Source organism: Bidens hawaiensis, unplaced genomic scaffold, assembly GCF_021521415.1.
Source record: "Bidens hawaiensis isolate Kalapana, Puna unplaced genomic scaffold, B.hawaiensis_p1.1 tig00000001_1, whole genome shotgun sequence".
Classification (NCBI taxonomy): domain Eukaryota; kingdom Viridiplantae; phylum Streptophyta; class Magnoliopsida; order Asterales; family Asteraceae; genus Bidens; species Bidens hawaiensis.
Window position 1 is genome coordinate 2,184,212 of NW_027491014.1, and position 21,852 is coordinate 2,206,063.

At 36.1% G+C, this 21,852-nt stretch overlaps 1 protein-coding gene across 1 annotated transcript; it reads right to left on the minus strand.

The window, feature by feature from the left end:
- Positions 1–12,811: 12,811 nt before the first annotated feature.
- Positions 12,812–13,605, minus strand: LOC143622898 (GDSL esterase/lipase At5g42170-like). Its single transcript, XM_077094155.1, has 4 exons — positions 13,425–13,605; positions 13,212–13,342; positions 12,904–13,137; positions 12,812–12,823 (listed from the first exon to the last, which is right to left on the minus strand). The coding sequence occupies exons 1-4, from the start codon at positions 13,603–13,605 to the stop codon at positions 12,812–12,814; spliced, it is 558 nt and encodes a 185-aa protein (XP_076950270.1).
- Between the last annotated feature and the right edge of the window lie 8,247 nt (positions 13,606–21,852).

Here is a 21,852-nt window from a genome sequence, read left to right on the forward strand (position 1 = left end):
ATTGTACTAAAAATCAGTTTAAAGTAGAACAAGGGTAGTAAGAGTTCTAAGTGCTTATATATAGTTTAATTCTAGGTCGGCTAGTATCTTATGTGGATCTTGTCACTACAATTTTAAGACTTATAGTACCCACATGTAGGCATGGCAAATCAGCTTTTCATTTATTTTTATATCCAGCTCATTTTACTCTAAAGCTACCAATCATTTCCATATCTAACCTAATCACTTCCACTTCATTGCTATTTTTTATTTAATCAAATAATTAATTGAATTAGCAAGTGTTGGAAAATTTGTTACGTGTGCATTAGTAGGTTGTTATGACACAACAAATGCACACTAATAGACATTGATGAATGAGATATCGATGTGTGATTGTGTGTATATGAAAGAAAATACTATAGTGGTGTATCCCACATTGGTGGGATGGAGAACTTGTGTCTTGTTTTTCCTCTATAAATAGAGAGGTAAACTAAGTTACAATACACACCAAACCTTACACACAACACAAGCATTGTTGCAAGGTTTTTCCAACTTCTTTTTCTTCTACATTTCTGGTATCTTTTATTCGAACCTTTTTCAGGTTTACGGTTAACTTCGGTAGTACTACTGCTCCGGCTGTTGTACCCTGGGAAACAACGAGTTCTCTTGGGAGACTCGAAATATTGTTTTAAGGGCCCCGTGTTCAACACGATCCTCAGCCAACCTATTGTATTTGGTTTATTTCTTTGATTCTGTATTGTATTTCAGATTCTTGTATTGTATTGTATGAGTAATAAAACTGTTTGTTAATTTTCTGTTTATTTACTAAATTCACGAATTCAGTTCCTACAGCAAGTTACTAAATAATTTGTTAATTAAATAAATAAGTAATTAAGTAACTATGGTGGAACGTAATATCGTGTTTTCATCATTCTGCTAGATCTTTGTCTTATCCCAACTAAATTAGTAAAATCTCAAGGGATTTAAACTCGGATGGCGTTGTGTTGAGCAAGCTTTTAGAACAGATGTTAAAAATGGGGAAAGCACTTGGTTTTGGTTGGATATTTTGGTAGACGACTACCCGTTGTGTGAACAGTCCCCGAATCTGTTTTTAATTGAAAATTCGAAATGGTGTGTGGTAGCTGATCGTCTATACATGATTGATGGGTAATATGTGGAAGATGGGATTGGCTAAGAGATCCTACAAGTGTGACATATTTGGAGGAATATAGAGGTTCATTATCTATTTGTCAACATGTGAGAATTAGACCCGGAAAGGACAAGAGCATTACGTGTGGTAGGGGAGTTTCTTTGGATCAGGTGAAAAAAGAGAATGGATGGTTCACCTGCGTAGCTTGATTGAAAGGGTTAAAGCTCTTGACTTTCTTTGGATCAGGAATAGGTCCAAAAGTAGAGGCTTGTTTTGGAAGGATTGGAGTAGATTTCGATTGTAAATTGGTGTATTGTTGTATATGTTGTTTTTGTTATGGTGGATGTATTAAGTGGTTTAGCACCTTGCTAATTTGTTAATATAAGTTTTTGTTGGTCGTTCAAATAAAAATTAAGTAAAAAAATAGTTAAATAATTATATATCAGCTAATGTCTCGTGTTCCATGTCGTATATAACGTCCCATGAGAAGATGGTCATGGTACGTAGAGGGTTTCAAAAGTGTCCGAATCCGTATCCGAATTATCCGTTATTCCGTATCTAAACTATCCGAAATTTCGGATATCCGAAAATTCGGATTAGGATAACATTTTTGAGGTTCTAAACTATCCGGAATATAATTTTAATATTTTTTTATTTTATTATATATATTTTTAGATGTAATCTAACCCTAATTTTAAAATTCAAAACAAACATAAGCTGCATTCTTCTGACCGCTCCATCTTTACTCTCTCTATCTTGCTCTCTCACTCCCATCCATCTGCACCACATTCACAACTCCAGTTACCACCTCCGTCCTTGTACAATGCTTAAGGCTCTTGGCTGGGTAGCAGGAGCAACTTTTAATTTATTATGAGCCCAAACGATGGATTCAATAAGTTCTTGCCGATAACCACGCCCACTGAATAAAAACATTAAACAAAAAGCCCACACAAAATGAGCACCTAGGAAATATAGGCAATATGCGGATAAGAAATCGCGAAGCCACTCATTAATAGTAATAGAACTCTGCGCAAAGTTCCTCTCATGATATGAGTTACTACTCCTTGATCGTTTATATTGACCCAAACATGTGACTGCATTTTCCAACTGAAATGAAATATGACCACTGAAATTGAATTGTACATCCAGAATAGTCCTAAGAAGACATGGTCCCAAGCTGATACTTGACATGACCCCCCCCCCTTCCAGGCGAATAAATTCGCGTACCATCGGGATATCTTCTATATGTTTTCTTTTAAATACTTTGGCAATCGCGTTTTTTAAATACACCACGTCTTCTTGTCGTAAATATTATAACATCTCAAGATGAGATTATAGTGGTAACATAATACCATACACTTTTCTCTGTATCAAATCGCTTCATCGTCCGAAGGAGATCTTCTAATCATCTTCTTTTCATATTTGATTTCAGCTTCATGTTGAGTTAGCCAATCCATGCTAACTATTACGTCAAAACTTCTTTACTTTACTGGTCGTAGGTCAATAAGGAAAGGTTAATCGTTCAGAATAATAGGAAAATTCCGAACAATTTAGTTAACCATTAGGGGTTTACCGTTAGCAATTCTACAGTATAGGGTCCTATAGTTTCACTAATAGGTATCTTTCCAAATGATAGGAGGTTAATAGGAACTAACTTCTATCGACGACCGTAAAAATATCACCTAAGTCTATTGATTTAAAACTACAATGTACTTAATACCACCTTTGGATCATGACGGGCTTTATTCGAATTACTCACAAAAGCACGGCTCCTTGCTTGATCCGAGGTTGATGCTTGTCTTGAGGTTCGTCTTCCAATGATAACTCAGTTCAACTTTGGGCAATTCCTCTTGAAATGTGCTGTACTGCCACATTCATAGCAAGTACAACTGTTTGGCATAATTTGATTTCTTTGGATGGATTGTTATTGAAGTTGTTGGGTTCGGAGTGGTTGTACACGAATGGGTTGGGGTTGTCGGTTCACCTGGCTTCAATTGGTTCGACAATTGGGCATTACGTCCATCTTTACCACACCTGTGGCCTACTATCACTCGACATTCTTCTTCCTACCGATAACCATATTTTCCACATTTAGGGAAGGACCCTTCATGCGGTTCATGTTTCACACTAGAACTAGTCTCAGTATAATTCTGGGTTGTAGGACATACCTACTTATTCAACAGCCTATCTTGCACTATACCTTTATCATTCCTCTTCTTTAACACTCGACGTCTCACCTAACGTCCTTCCAGTCCGCTTCTCATAGAGTCAAATATATCAATGCTAGCTTGTGACACAACCCTTCCAAAGGTTGTATATTTTACAGGATTGACTATACTCCTTATCGGTGGAGTTAGTCCCCAATATAGCGCTCACTTCGCTTAGTTTCAGGAGTAATTAGCCATGTTACCAGACATGACAATTCCTTCAAACGATTAACGTGTTCTAAGTGATCAGCGCACATCATTTCTACCTTCCAAAGCTCAGTTTCCAATCTCTGAACTTAATTACTCGAATAAAAGTGCTCTAGCACAAGAATTTTAAATTCTGACCATATCATCTGAGCAATAATTTTCTAACTATAATTTTGTACCATCTTGTTCCATCATGATACAACCTAATCTACCAACATATCTGTGGCATATTTCACTACACAATGTTCTAGACTCTTACCAATATCCTTAACCATTTCAATCTTTTCTATCCACTCGTTAATCTATTCCTCCCTTTACCATCAGTACTATTAATAATTTCCTTAACACAACCAACAGACATATCCCTCATACCGGATCTAATTCATTACAACTACTATTCATGTTTAGTATATAATTAATACTGGTAGTCATAATAGTATTCAGTGGGACATTATCACTCTTAGTAATACCACTAAGAATTGAAATATTCATATTCATGTGATTGCTCGATCTATAATTCTGCGATCACATTTGCATCAACACTAGCAGTGATCTGTGATACGACATTCGGTATCATCATCTGCTATCTTTGAGCAATTCATGGAATCATATCAATCTCCATCATTGGAGTTACTCTTTTTATGTCATTCTGCCGTACCCATCCCGTATGCAGTGATCAATACTAATCTCACCGTATAACTCGTTACCAGCTCAATCATAACAGCAGGTACACATACACACCAAATATTATCATACAAATTACACATACCCGTATCTAGTATATATATATGTCCCATAAATATAATATCATAAGGACTTAACCTGACGTCGGTTAACGTTTAAATATGTTTCATAACCCTTGTCACCAACTGACATATAGATCTTTCTCAACACAGATTAATGTTTACTATGCTTGATTTCAATATCCTTCTGCATGTCAGCATAACCGATACATTCTCACCGTGAGCACCAAACGATTACGTACCTCGGAGTTATAATATCCGTGTCTATTCGTATATCCGGCATACACGGTATACCACCTACGAACGAATAACCAACTATGCTATAATGATTCCAACACCTCTTTGTGTATGGGTAATCATTCTATTCGAGTACACATGGGTATAGGCGTCTAGCGGATGTAAGGATAATATAGGGAGTTGCAAGGTTCAAGGTAATCGCGCAACATGGGTTGCCTTCAAATATTATTAATTACTATTATGGAAACTCTATCACTTGCTCAGTCAATATCCTCAGGCGTTCTAGGTTCGCTAAAATCGGTAATTCTTGATCTGGATGTGGTATGTCTCATATGTTTGAGAGTGAGAAATACATATATATATTTCTATATATTATTTTATCTGCTCATTTATTCTCAAATTTATTATCATTATTATTGTACTTCATTTTATTTTATCTTATTTATTTATTTACCTTAATGGAATAAGAATGGGTTCAGGTACGGGTCCGTCCGTACGTGAGGGTCGACGGTTCGGGTGAACATCTGGGGTTATTAGAATATACGGTACCGGTATTGGTAGGGTAAGGGATTTATCAATTTCGGTTGGGAGTGACGGTTACTAGATATTTCTGGTTAATGTCAAACGGAAGATCTAACTTGGTAATATCGTAACTATGGCCCGATAAGTCAGGCTTATCATCAACCGATGCTCTAGAAATTTCAGCATCCTTGGTACTTTTATTATTTCATCCCCCGGTTCCTTATCCGGGTCCTATTTCTCAATACATGTACCCACAAGATATGTACATATATATATACACATTAGCACGTATAAATAATATTATATACTTTACACATATGTTGCCATTTTTACCTATTAATGTACCCCGTGACTTCCCCTGAACTCCCTCGTGCGGACAAGTCTGTTATTATGTTCCGGACCATAATAACTCACTTGTCCATCCAAGTTCATCCAGACCTCGTCACTATAAATTATTAGTTGATAGTCAGATCCTATAATACTTGAGCTACTGGTTATATTTTAGGTATCTTTTAAAGATATCCTAAATCTTTATAACCAATGGCTCTGATACCAACTTCTGTAACACCCCGTAACCGCAGCGGAAACGTAAACGGGATGCAACAGACACCTCTGATATCAACCACATTGTTTATAAAGAAAACTGAATACATTAATATACTTCAAATTACATTATCTTGTATTTCATTACCGTCTAGGTGATACACACATCATACAATACGATACACAATTCTATTTATTATAGTGTATCCTAATATCCTGCACGCAAATCTTACACACATCAAGCACTTAGCACGTAAGCAATCACTTCATCTTAATTGTACCTAAAAAGCATGTGAGAAAACGGGTCAACTACGAATAGTTGGTGAGTTTCACAATTTGAGTAAACCATGATAAATCCATATCAAAATATAAAATTATCTGGGGACACTGTTAACCCAGTACTGTACTCATTCCAGGGGCAATGTTAACCCAGAATTACGATGTAATTATGCTGAGCCCACAAGTGAAACCTCTGACTATCACACACAACCCCCGTGGCATATCCCCCGCCCACGGAACTGCCCCAAACCGCTATGTCTAACATTACATAGCAAAATAAATAACAACAAAATAGACATGTGCAACTGGCTGGGAAACATCAGCAAATCCATGCCGGACCAGTTGGGTTTGTCAAACCAATAGTACTATCCACACTCTACCGGCTTTCAGTTAATCACTCGTGTTCCGGGGCCTTAGAATGTTAGCAACTCAGACAATTACCATCTTAGTACATTTCCGTACGATTCCCGTACAATAAAATATATATAAATCCACGCAAGTCCATGTGTTCAGTATGTATTTAAACATTTCAGTAAAAACATGCTTCCGCCCCGAGAAAATATTCGAAAACAGTTCAGAAAAAGGGGCTCGTGAAACTCACCTTAGCACATGTAAGCAGGTAACAACAATCATTATCAGTTAACACGTCCGATCTGTAATATGATCCCTACGATCGTTGCTATACACTCATTATTAATATAACTTTAACCAAGTTAACCGGTACATCTGGGGACACTGTTAACCCAGCACTGTACCCGTTCTGGGGGCAATGTTAACCCAGAAACACTTCTCCGGACTCAGATTGTGATGTCGTTTAGAGTTCCATGGTCACAACTACTATTAGTCGTTTTTCTCGTTTTGCGTGCCTAGCACGGTTATCCGTTTTTACGTTTCAAAAATGAGTTTGGTCACACACGACCCGAAAGTAGTGGTTGACTGATAATTTAATTAAAGTTGTGAGATTTGAGCTCGGTTTAGACGCCCCGATTGGCCGCGGGTCCCGTTTCCGTCTTTGACGTACCGGAAACTGTTAAATCGGACAAAAATTACTCAAATCATCCGAATTATTTTCGGATGATTTATTTTTACTTGTTTAACTCATTTATATGAAAATAGTTCATTTTTAGGGTTTTTATACAACAGTCAGCTCGCTTAAGCGAACTTCACCGGTTTACGCGTTTTAACTTTAAAAGTTTGATAATTAGCACAAATAATTACCCGTTTAATCTCGGATCTTGAAATTTTGCACAAACCACTTTTTGACAGTGGGGAATTTTATAAAAATACTTCAAGAATTAATTTTTATAATTAAAATTTATTTATCTATTTTTAAACACCATTTAAACACTAAATATGTCGTAAATACCAAACGATCTTAGAAAAATCCCAAATCTCTCCTGGATGTCCCCTGCCATTCACATAGTCCCCTGTAATTTTTCCAGAACCAAAATCTTCTTTTACATGCCATTTTCACTAAAACCGAGCTAGAAAACCCTAGAACTCGTTTAACCGAAAAGCCTACTTAGACTTCTCCAACTGACCTCAAATTTTGTGTGTAACTTATACATGATATAAAGCTTATCTGAAATTTTCCAGAATTGTTCATGATATTTAACTATTTTTCACCATTTTTGGCCAAAACCGAGCATTAAATTCACCAAATATTCATCCTTTATCCAAAAATTACCAAAAATTCACAGAACACATATTTTCATGTGTAGATCATCCATGTAAAATTTCATGAGCTAAATCTACACGTATCACAATCTGTTTAAATATCCCAAAACCAAACATAACCGAATATACCTTTCGTTTTCCGCCACTACAAGCTACAAACTCGTCTTTCTGCCTTATTTACCACTAAACACAGAACCTACAAACAACATACCACAATACCAAGTAAGTTACACTAACGATCAAGCCATTTCTTTCATGGTTTCGGTTATGATTCCAAAAACAAAGATTTAACCGTAAAAATTCGTTTTTGATTCGTTTAACTCCTTTCTTGGACCAAGATCCCTTGTATAACCCGTATACATCACTTGATCATGCAAGAATCGGTTTTCATCTTTGAAACCTCATTTTCTTGCAAATAAACTCAAGAAACGAAGATGAACACGTGAATAACTCGATTCTTTACCTTGTTTTCTTGCTACAAACTCTCGGTTTTGGATCATGATCTTGAGAGAGTTGAAGATTGTTGGAGTGTTTGATGAGAAAAAAGAAAACGAAGTGGGTTTGTGGGGGTGGTGGTCCGATCGGCCTCTTGGAGGGGTGGGGTGGGACCCACCTCTTCATTTCTAGCCACATGTTTGGATTCTTGAAATCCGGATAATGTTTTTGATAATCTGGTTCAGTTCGTTTTTCGGTTAAATGTCTAATTCGGCTTAAAACGAGGCTAAAACGGTCGTTTTTCGGCTTAAAAATGAAATTTATATAAAACCGATTTAAAAACTTTAAAAACTTAAACAATGACATTTATTAACTTAAAACATCATATTATTAATTATTGCGCATCTTTTTCGGCTGGATCGATCGTCTCTTGCTCGGTTTGGTATTAAAGGTTTCGTTTAACGTACCGACGTACATTAAATCGAAATTCTTTTTCTGTGCCGTACTTTACTTATCCCGAAGCATTAATGCTTCGTAAAATCACTACATATCATATATCTCGTCTATAATTGAACCCTAGATTCGTTCGGGTTTCAATAACTATCGATCGATTGATCGCATATTCAATACGATGAATTATATATTCACGTACAATCCATACAGTGAACCCTGTATTCTCGTATAATTACTATGGTAATTCATGTACCCGACATTAAATATAACGTAACGATTGTCTACCGGTTAGATTATACCTGGTTTCGTCGGAATCGTTACAATAAACTTCCTATGGAAGAAGCTTAGTTAACTAACAAAGAAAAATACCAATGCCTGGTGGGTAAGCCATATACCTATCACATATTCTTCCTCATATCGCATATGCAGCAGGAGTGGTTAGCAAATTTATGCACTGACCTCAAGTATCCCACATGGAGGCAGGGATTATCAAATACCTTAAAGGAACAGTGGGTCATGAAGTTCTCTTTTAACAAAACAAACACTTGAAGTTTCATCTATATACTGATGCAGAATAGGCTGGAGAGTGGAGATAAAGATGACGGAAGATCAACATCAGGATATTTCACTCTAGTTGGTAGAAATGCTTTTACATGGAAAATAAAAAAAAAATAAAAAAAGGAAAAGGCAGTAGCGTATTCTAGTGTCGAAGCCGAATTTCAAGGAATTGCACGAGGCATGACGTAAGTTCTGTGGATACGGAAACTATTGACAGAAATCGGTTTTCCCCAAACCGAAGCCAACAAGATCACGCGTGAAAAAGTTGCTGTACAAATATCATAAAACCATGTTCAACACCACCGTACAAAACATGACAGAAATCGGTTTTCCCCAAACCGAAGCCAACAAGATCATGCGTGAAAAAGTTGCTGTACAAATATCATAAAACCATGTTCAACACCACCGTACAAAACATGTGGAACTTGATAGAAACTTCATTGAAGAGAATCTTGAAACCAAGATCATAAAGCAACCTTTCATTCGATCAGAGGCCAATTAGCAGATATGTTAGTGATGGCTGTCAACGGGAATATATTTAACAATTGTCTTGACTAGTTGAGTTTCGGAAATCCGACCACTCAATTTAAGGGAGGAGTTAAAAAATAAAATAAAAATAACAAAACATATTCAAGGATTAGCATTGTTTCCATTCTTAGAAGATTACAACTGCAATGCCTGCAAGGAGGAGACACTTGCATTACAACAATCAAGCAGTCATCTTTTTATTATAATTCTATTTCCATGTACGAGCAAAAGACTACTCCTATTTATCTTGTTTATCTTCTGTACAATAATAATACAATCAGTTGAACCAACTCTGTGTTCCATTAGAAATCAAAGTGCATAATCAAATTTTAGAGGGACAAGAAAAAAGGTCATGCCGGTGAAGATTAGGTACAGAAAGTAGCGCCTCCACATCCCTTATGCACAAATGCCACACATTAATAAGAAAGGTGGTTTATAAAGTTGGATATCAACCAAAATCTGAAGCATCAGTCTCTTCAAGTTATGTAAACTCTATATCTAATATAATGTCTAATGATTCTATGTGTTCACATGTTGATGTTTGTGCAGAAAGCCAGAAAGTTTAGTGACGTGAGCGAAAATGTTTTAACAATGCTTCTGACAATGTTTATGGTTGTGACCATATATTTGTTGATTAAAGAAATAGAAATTGGAATCCCTGTAAAGGTTATCATATGGGTTACATTATAATTTATTTATTAATTCTAGATTTGTAATTATTTATTATTTTCACATAATTGTACACTAAGACTATGCGTAATATGGCTATAAAAAAGGCGATGGGGGCGGCAATTTTGGGGAACCCCCCCCCCCCTCCGGCGATAAGTTGGGGAGAGGGGGGGGAGATGTTATTTGTCGCATTGTTTTGGTTTTATATATGCGGCTACAACATCATAAACACAAACTTACTCTTCGTTGACTGGGAGCTATATAACACAAGTTGTCCTATTTTGTAGCATCTCCACTACAAATAGCCTAATAAATAAATTTACATACTTACACGTGTATTAATAAAATTTTTTATTGCGTTTAATTAAACGAAAACTCACTTATACACTTTGTAAGACCATGTTCGTGCCTCTTTAATCCAAATCAAACTGATGCTGAAAGATAGGTGGATACTACAATCTTATATTCCACACTGGCGAACATGTTCATATATTTAAGGCAAATTATCCATCACATTTTGGAGAACATGGTCAACAATGATATTATTCCCTTTGTCTGTTGGGTGAATACTGTCCCAGAACAAGTATTTGGTGTCATCCAGGCATATTGTGCTGACTTGGTTACATAGAATAGCAACCTCTACCATTCCGGTTCCACAACATCCTCTGTCTACAACCTCCAAGCCTGAAATAAGAGAATGAGAAAAAATCAGTAAGAAATATGAATGGACCTAACTTTGTTGAAGATTAATGTGCTTCATGCAAAGGAACCAAAACAATGTAAAAAAAGAGAAGGGAAAAGAAAAGATTACTCACGAGGTGGGTCAACTTGAACACAACCCACTAAAAAGTAGGTTTAATTAAGAGATTAACGTGCAAAAATTTTAAGTTAAATCATCCTATTTTTTTACGTATAACTATAAACTTTTATAATGAAATTAGTTTCCCTTTTGATCTATTTTATATATTCTTCCCTAGTTACAAGTTTATTTAATTCGTTCTACATGTCAATTCATCATATTCCCACGTGATTATTCTAATAACGAACTAAATATAAAAACCCAGGTTGGTTAATTAAGAGTGAGATAAACCAATTAAAATAATACAAATTTCAAAAAGGGGTTTAATATATTGGTAAATAAACATAAAATAGGTCGATCCGAACACAACATTAAGTGAGTCGACTTGAACATTAGAGTTGAAAAGTTTATCTGTCAACCCACCAACCTAAAACCCATCAGCCAGCCATCCTGACATGATTTATACCCCTAGTCACTCAGCGTTTGTTAAATTGGTTTATCTCACACCCGTATTTTCAATCATGAACTTATCGCGTAAGACATTTCCGACTGATTTAAAACTAAAAATGCAACTCACTTACTTTAGAAAATGAAAATTTTTAGAAACAGCAACACTAGTTAAAAGCATCAGGTGTTGAACTATATAATCCTTAATACATGTAGCTCATAGAGACATACCATATTGGAGAGAGTGTTCCATAATATCTTGCAAAACCTTGAAGTAATCAACAATGATAAACCTTGACTCAGGCAGGCTGCTACCAAGAAATTGGATCCGATCATCCAGCATTCTGTTGAAGGTTTGTGCATTGTCATTGAACTCATCATCACATTTTCTAAGCATCCCTCCTGTCATTGTTCTTTCTAACGGAAAACACCCGATAAAGGGCGTGTTGAAGAAAACTATCTTTCTTGCTCCCAACTTGTAAATTTCCTTTATTTTGGAATAAGTGCAAGTAAACTTTATTCAGGATATACTACTACAAACTGGTAATATGCCCATTAAAGCATAAACCGATTGGTCCCTCCCTACGCGCTAGACCCGAAATTTTGTAACTTCCATTTATTTATTTTTTTTTTATTTTTTTTTTTGTAAAAAGACGTCAATGATCTTCAATTTTTTTAATTCAAATGTTTATTTGTACACGTAATTTTGATCATAGGTTGTCATTTTCCGATAACAGTGTATTGCAAAACCGGCAAAGAATAGTTTCTATTTATAAAAGCTACATAATGGTAGTAGGCGAATAATTTATTTTCATTTATACCTTTTCGGGTTTTTTTTGTTTTTTTCTTTGGGTTTGAGCCAGAAAGCTCACATGTTTGTTATGATTGAGAATAAAGTAATTAATGCTAAAACCAAGCACTAAGTGTTAATCCTACCATTAGGGAACCAATCCCTAAGGGTTAAGGGTACCATTAGGGATTCATGGTCAAAGAAATATTCCGGTTGTTGTGACAAAATAATTATAGAGAGAAACCACATCAGTTAAATTACGCGAAAGTGAAAGTTCCGCCTTATATTGCATTGGATACGGTCTTTCATGTTAAAGGGTTAAATGAGATTGAAAAAGATGAAGGTCAACACACCAACGCAAATTATATATAGCCTAAGGTCCACTTCAGTAAAACTCGGTTGTGAACCTGAAACCTGCAGCTTATAGCCCAAATTTTCATTTACCAATCTACCTACGCCAGTTCAGCTAAAGGTTATTGTAAAAAAAAAAGAACTATTGTTGAAAGATGTAATTGTTTGTCAAAACATTCATTCTTGTGTTAGTTATAAAAATTTTTATATTGAAGTTAGCACCAAGGGAAACTAGTGTCACGATCTGATCTGACATGCATAAAGTTTTATATCCAACACAAATTTTTTTAACTATTATAGATGAGAGAACACTTGCGCAGAGGGGTTACCTGTATAAATTCTGTTGCCTTTTTTACTAACAAATCTGCATATGCTGCTGGGCTGTATTGAATTCTTTGTATTGGAACAGCAGTGTAACTTAGAGCCCAATCGTTGGAGCTGCATGCTACTAAATACAGACTTTTGCTTATTATGTTATTAGCTTCTTCTTCTCCAAGAACCCTTTTCAGCTTTACTATGTATTCTTTGAACATATTTATTTGATCCGGTAATGAGAAAACATTCTAATTCATACACTCAGTAGAAGTTAATAAGAATGGTTAAAAAAAGATGTCTGCAAACAAAATTTCATGCATACCAATAGTTTCGCTCTATATGGATCAAAACCAGAACCACCAGAAGCAAATGATACACCAGTAACCATGTCTTCATCTTGTAGCGAAGGGTCCAAATATGCCGGAAGATAGTCCTTCACTCCTAATTTCTCAACTTCAAGTTGATATCAAATAATGTCAGAATTTCCTAGTTTTAGTGATTTAAAAGTATAATTTCGATAGTTCAAATTATTTACCAAAATAGTCGCCGAGAGTCTTCCTATTGGTGAATCTTCCTGTTGGTTTCCCACCCATGAAGTCCTTTCCATATGGAGGGAAATCAGCCCTGATAATTGAGGCTCGGATGTTATTGTTCCCCGAATCCATGAAGGAGTCTCCAAACGCGATGACGGATTGTATTGAGCTCTTTTTGGGCATATTTGCAGTTGCCTCACTGCAACATAAATATATAGATGCATATACACAAATGAGAATGAGTTTAAAAACCGAAGGTAGCATTGTACTAAAAATCAGTTTAAAGTAGAACAAGGGTAGTAAGAGTTCTAAGTGCTTATATATAGTTTAATTCTAGGTCGGCTAGTATCTTAAGTGGATCTTGTCACTACAATTTTAAGACTTATAGTACCCACATGTAGGCATGGCAAATCAGCTTTTCATTTATTTTTATATCCAGCTCATTTTACTCTAAAGCTACCAATCATTTCCATATCTAACCTAATCACTTCCACTTCATTGCTATTTTTTATTTAATCAAATAATTAATTGAATTAGCAAGTGTTGGAAAATTTGTTACGTGTGCATTAGTAGGTTGTTATGACACAACAAATGCACACTAATAGACATTGATGAATGAGATATCGATGTGTGATTGTGTGTATATGAAAGAAAATACTATAGTGGTGTATCCCACATTGGTGGGATGGAGAACTTGTGTCTTGTTTTTCCTCTATAAATAGAGAGATAAACTAAGTTACAATACACACCAAACCTTACACACAACACAAGCATTGTTGCAAGGTTTTTCCAACTTCTTTTTCTTCTACATTTCTGGTATCTTTTATTCGAACCTTTTTCAGGTTTACGGTTAACTTCGGTAGTACTACTGCTCCGGCTGTTGTACCCTGGGAAACAACGAGTTCTCTTGGGAGACTCGAAATATTGTTTTAAGGGCCCCGTATTCAACACGATCCTCAGCCAACCTATTGTATTTGGTTTATTTCTTTGATTCTGTATTGTATTTCAGATTCTTGTATTGTATTGTATGAGTAATAAAACTGTTTGTTAATTTTCTGTTTATTTACTAAATTCACGAATTCAGTTCCTACAGCAAGTTACTAAATAATTTGTTAATTAAATAAATAAGTAATTAAGTAACTATGGTGGAACGTAATATCGTGTTTTCATCATTCTGCTAGATCTTTGTCTTATCCCAACTAAATTAGTAAAATCTCAAGGGATTTAAACTCGGATGGCGTTGTGTTGAGCAAGCTTTTAGAACAGATGTTAAAAATGGGGAAAGCACTTGGTTTTGGTTGGATATTTTGGTAGACGACTACCCGTTGTGTGAACAGTCCCCGAATCTGTTTTTAATTGAAAATTCGAAATGGTGTGTGGTAGCTGATCGTCTATACATGATTGATGGGTAATATGTGGAAGATGGGATTGGCTAAGAGATCCTACAAGTGTGACATATTTGGAGGAATATAGAGGTTCATTATCTATTTGTCAACATGTGAGAATTAGACCCGGAAAGGACAAGAGCATTACGTGTGGTAGGGGAGTTTCTTTGGATCAGGTGAAAAAAGAGAAAGGATGGTTCACCTGCGTAGCTTGATTGAAAGGGTTAAAGCTCTTGACTTTCTTTGGATCAGGAATAGGTCCAAAAGTAGAGGCTTGTTTTGGAAGGATTGGAGTAGATTTCGATTGTAAATTGGTGTATTGTTGTATATGTTGTTTTTGTTATGGTGGATGTATTAAGTGGTTTAGCACCTTGCTAATTTGTTAATATAAGTTTTTGTTGGTCGTTCAAATAAAAATTAAGTAAAAAAATAGTTAAATAATTATATATCAGCTAATGTCTCGTGTTCCATGTCGTATATAACGTCCCATGAGAAGATGGTCATGGTACGTAGAGGGTTTCAAAAGTGTCCGAATCCGTATCCGAATTATCCGTTATTCCGTATCTAAACTATCCGAAATTTCGGATATCCGAAAATTCGGATTAGGATAACATTTTTGAGGTTCTAAACTATCCGGAATATAATTTTAATATTTTTTTATTTTATTATATATATTTTTAGATGTAATCTAACCCTAATTTTAAAATTCAAAACAAACATAAGCTGCATTCTTCCGACCGCTCCATCTTTACTCTCTCTATCTTGCTCTCTCACTCCCATCCATCTGCACCACATTCACAACTCCAGTTACCACCTCCGTCCTTGTACAATGCTTAAGGCTCTTGGCTGGGTAGCAGGAGCAACTTTTAATTTATTATGAGCCCAAACGATAGATTCAATAAGTTTTTGCCAATAACCATGCCCACTGAATAAAAACATTAAACAAAAAGCCCACACAAAATGAGCACCTAGGAAATATAGGCAATATGCGGATAAGAAATCGCGAAGCCACTCATTAATAGTAATAGAACTCTTCGCAAAGTTCCTCTCATGATATGAGTTACTACTCCTTGATCGTTTATATTGACCCAAACATGTGACTGCATTTTCCAACTGAAATGAAATATGACCACTGAAATTGAATTGTACATCCAGAATAGTCCTAAGAAGACATGGTCCCAAGCTGATACTTGACATGACCCCCCCCCTTCCAGGCGAATAAATTCGCGTACCATCGGGATATCTTCTATATGTTTTCTTTTAAATACTTTGGCAATCGCGTTTTTTAAATACACCACGTCTTCTTGTCGTAAATATTATAACATCTCAAGATGAGATTATAGTGGTAACATAATACCATACACTTTTCTCTGTATCAAATCGCTTCATCGTCCGAAGGAGATCTTCTAATCATCTTCTTTTCATATTTGATTTCAGCTTCATGTTGAGTTAGCCAATCCATGCTAACTATTACGTCAAAACTTCTTTACTTTACTGGTCGTAGGTCAATAAGGAAAGGTTAATCGTTCAGAATAATAGGACAATTCCGAACAATTTAGTTAACCATTAGGGGTTTACCGTTAGCAATTCTACAGTATAGGGTCCTATAGTTTCACTAATAGGTATCTTTCCAAATGATAGAAGGTTAATAGGAACTAACTTCTATCGACGACCGTAAAAATATCACTGAAGTCTATTGATTTAAAACTACAATGTACTTAATACCACCTTTGGATTATGACGGGCTTTATTCGAATTACTCACAAAAGCACGGCTCCTTGCTTGATCCGAGGTTGATGCTTGTCTTGAGGTTCGTCTTCCAATGACAACTCAGTTCAACTTTGGGCAATTCCTCTTGAAATGTGCTGTACTGCCACATTCATAGCAAGTACAACTGTTTGGCATAATTTGATTTCATTGGATGGATTGTTATTGAAGTTGTTGGGTTCGGAGTGGTTGTACACGAATGGGTTGGGGTTGTCGGTTCACCTGGCTTCAATTGGTTCTACAATTGGGCATTACGTCCATCTTTACCACACCTGTGGCCTACTATCACTCGACATTCTTCTTCCTACCGATAACCATATTTTCCACATTTAGGAAGGACCCTTCATGCGGTTCATGTTTCACACCAGAACTAGTCTCAGTATAATTCTGGTTTGTAGGACATACCTACTTATTCAACAGCCTATCTTGCACTATACCTTTATCATTCCTCTTCTTTAACACTCGACGTCTCACCTAACGTCCTTCCAGTCCGCTTCTCATAGAGTCAACTATATCAATGCTAGCTTGTGACACAACCCTTCCAAAGGTTGTATATTTTACAGGATTGACTATACTCCTTATCGGTTGAGTTAGTCCCCAATATAGCGCTCACTTCGCTTAGTTTCAGGAGTAATTAGCCATGTTACCAGACATGACAATTCCTTCAAACGATTAACGTGTTCTAAGTGATCAGCGCACATCATTTCTACCTTCCAAAGCTCAGTTTCCAATCTCTGAACTTAATTACTCGAATAAAAGTGCTCTAGCACAAGAATTTTAAATTCTGACCATATCATCTGAGCAATAATTTTCTAACTATAATTTTGTACCATCTTGTTCCATCATGATACAACCTAATCTACCAACATATCTGTGGCATATTTCACTACACAATGTTCTAGACTCTTACCAATATCCTTAACCATTTCAATCTTTTCTATCCACTCGTTAATCTATTCCTCCCTTTACCATCAGTACTATTAATAATTTCCTTAACACAACCAACAGACATATCCCTCATACCGGATCTAATTCATTACAACTACTATTCATGTTTAGTTTATAATTAATACTGGTAGTCATAATAGTATTCGGTGGGACATTATCACTCTTAGTAATACCACTAAGAATTGAAATATTCATATTCATGTGATTGCTCGATCTATAATTCTGCGATCACATTTGCATCAACACTAGCAGTGATCTGTGATACGACATTCGGTATCATCATCTGCTATCTTTGAGCAATTCATGGAATCATATCAATCTCCATCATTGGAGTTACTCTTTTTATGTCATTCTGCCGTACCCATCCCGTACGCAGTGATCAATACTAATCTCACCGTATAACTCGTTACCAGCTCAATCATAACAGCAGGTACACATACACACCAAATATTATCATACAAATTACACATACCCGTATCTAGTATATATATATGTCCCATAAATATAATATCATAAGGACTTAACCTGACGTCGGTTAACGTTTAAATATGTTTCATAACCCTTGTCACCAACTGACATATAGATCTTTCTCAACACAGATTAATGTTTACTATGCTTGATTTCAATATCCTTCTGCATGTCAGCATAACCGATACATTCTCACCGTGAGCACCAAACGATTACGTACCTCGGAGTTATAATATCCGTGTCTATTCGTATATCCGGCATACACGGTATACCACCTACGAACGAATAACCAACTATGCTATAATGATTCCAACACCTCTTTGTGTATGGGTAATCATTCTATTCGAGTACACATGGGCATAGGCGTCTAGCGGATGTAAGGATAATATAGGGAGTTGCAAGGTTCAAGGTAATCGCGCAACATGGGTTGCCTTCAAATATTATTAATTACTATTATGGAAACTCTATCACTTGCTCAGTCAATGTCCTCAGGCGTTCTAGGTTCGCTAAAATCGGTAATTCTTGATCTGGATGTGGTATGTCTCATATGTTTGAGAGTGAGAAATACATATATATATTTCTATATATTATTTTATCTGCTCATTTATTCTCAAATTTATTATCATTATTATTGTACTTCATTTTATTTTATCTTATTTATTTATTTATTTATTTACATTAACGGAATAAGAATGGGTTCAGGTACGGGTCCGTCCGTACGTGAGGGTCGACGGTTCGGGTGAACATCTGGGGTTATTAGAATATACGGTACCGGTATTGGTAGGGTAAGGGATTTATCAATTTCGGTTGGGAGTGACGGTTACTAGATATTTCTGGTTAATGTCAAACGGAAGATCTAACTTGGTAATATCGTAACTATGGCCCGATAAATCAGGCTTATCATCAACCGATGCTCTAGAAATTTCAGCATCCTTCGTACTTTTATTATTTCATCCCCCGGTTCCTTATCCGGGTCCTATTTCTCAATACATGTACCCACAAGATATGTACATATATAGATACACATTAGCACGTATAAATAATATTATATACTTTACACATATGTTGCCATTTTTACCTATTAATGTACCCCGTGACTTCCCCTGAACTCCCTCGTGCGGACAAGTCTGTTATTATGTTCCGGACCATAATAACTCACTTGTCCATCCAAGTTCATCCAGACCTCGTCACTATAAATTATTAGTTGATAGTCAGATCCTATAATACTTGAGCTACTGGTTATATTTTAGGTATCTTTTAAAGATATCCTAAATCTTTATAACCAATGGCTCTGATACCAACTTCCGTAACACCCCGTAACCGCAGCGGAAACGTAAACGGGATGCAACAGACACCTCTGATATCAACCACATTGTTTATAAAGAAAACTGAATACATTAATATACTTCAAATTACATTATCTTGTATTTCATTACCGTCTAGGTGATACACACATCATACAATGCGATACACAATTCTATTTATTATAATGTATCCTAATATCCTGCACGCAAATCTTACACACATCAAGCACTTAGCACGTAAGCAATCACTTCATCTTAATTGTACCTAAAAAGCATGTGAGAAAACGGGTCAACTACGAATAGTTGGTGAGTTTCACAATTTGAGTAAACCATGATAAATCCATATCAAAATATAATATTATCTGGGGACACTGTTAACCCAGTACTGTACTCATTCCAGGGGCAATGTTAACCCAGAATTACGATGTAATTATGCTGAGCCCACAAGTGAAACCTCTGACTATCACACACAACCCCCGTGGCATATCCCCCGCCCACGGAACTGCCCCAAACCGCTATGTCTAACATTACATAGCAAAATAAATACAACAAAATAGACATGTGCAACTGGCTGGGAAACATCAGCAAATCCATGCCGGACCAGTTGGGTTTGTCAAACCAATAGTACTATCCACACTCTACCGGCTTTCAGTTAATCACTCGTGTTCCGGGGCCTTAGAATGTTAGCAACTCAGACAATTACCATCTTAGTACATTTCCGTACGATTCCCGTACAATAAAATATATATAAATCCACGCAAGTCCATGTGTTCAGTATGTATTTAAACATTTCAGTAAAAACATGCTTCCGCCCCGAGAAAATATTCGAAAACAGTTCAGAAAAAGGGGCTCGTGAAACTCACCTTAGCACATGCAAGCAGGTAACAACAATCATTATCAGTTAACACGTCCGATCTGTAATATGATCCCTACGATCGTTACTATACACTCATTATTAATATAACTTTAACCAAGTTAGCCGGTACATCTGGGGACACTGTTAACCCAGTACTGTACCCGTTCTGGGGGCAATGTTAACCCAGAAACACTTCTCCGGACTCAGATTGTGATGTCGTTTAGAGTTCCATGGTCACAACTACTATTAGTCGTTTTTCTCGTTTTGCGTGCCTAGCACGGTTATCCGTTTTTACGTTTCAAAAATGAGTTTGGTCACACACGACCCGAAAGTAGTGGTTGACTGATAATTTAATTAAAGTTGTGAGATTTGAGCTCGGTTTAGACGCCCCGATTGGCCGCGGGTCCCGTTTCCGTCTTTGACGTACCGGAAACTGTTAAATCGGACAAAAATTACTCAAATCATCCGAATTATTTTCGGATGATTTATTTTTACTTGTTTAACTCATTTATATGAAAATAGTTCATTTTTAGGGTTTTTATACACCAGTCAGCTCGCTTAAGCGAACTTCACCGGTTTACGCGTTTTAACTTTAAAAGTTTGATAATTAGCACAAATAATTACCCGTTTAATCTCGGATCTTGAAATTTTGCACAAACCACTTTTTGACAGTGGGGAATTTTATAAAAATACTTTCAGAATTAATTTTTATATTTAAAATTTATTTATCTATTTTTAAACACCATTTAAACACTAAATATGTCGTAAATACCAAACGATCTTAGAAAAATCCCAAATTTCTCCTGGATGTCCCCTGCCATCCACATAGTCCCCTGTAATTTTTCAAGAACCAAAATCTTCTTTTACATGCCATTTTCACTAAAACCGAGCTAGAAAACCCTTGAACTCGTTTAACCGAAAAGCCTACTTAGACTTCTCCAACTGACCTCAAATTTTGTGTGTGACTTATACATGATATAAAGCTTATCTGAAATTTTCCAGAATTGTTCATGATATTTAACTATTTTTCACCATTTTTGGCCAAAACCGAGCATTAAATTCACCAAATATTCATCCTTATCCAAAAATTACCAAAAATTCACAGAACTCATATTTTCATGTGTAGATCATCCATGTAAAATTTCATGACCTAAATCTACACGTATCACAATCTGTTTAAATATCCCAAAACCGAACATAACCGAATATACCTTTCGTTTTCCGCCACTACAAGCTACAAACTCGTCTTTCTGCCTTATTTACCACTAAACACAGAACATACAAACAACATACCACAATACCAAGTAAGTTACACTAACGATCAAGCCATTTCTTTCATGGTTTCGGTTATGATTCCAAAAACAAAGATTTAACCGTAAAAATTCGTTTTTGATTCGTTTAACTCCTTTCTTGGACCAAGATCCCTTGTATAACCCGTATACATCACTTGATCATGGAAGAATCGGTTTTCATCTTTGAAACCTCATTTTCTTGCAAACAAACTCAAGAAACGAAGATGAACACGTGAATAACTCGATTCTTTACCTTGTTTTCTTGCTACAAACTCTCGGTTTTGGATCATGATCTTTAGAGAGTTGAAGATTGTTGGAGTGTTTGATGAGAAAAAAGAAAACGAAGTGGGTTTGTGGGGGTGGTGGTCCGATCGGCCTCTTGGAGGGGTGGGGTGGGACCCACCTCTTCA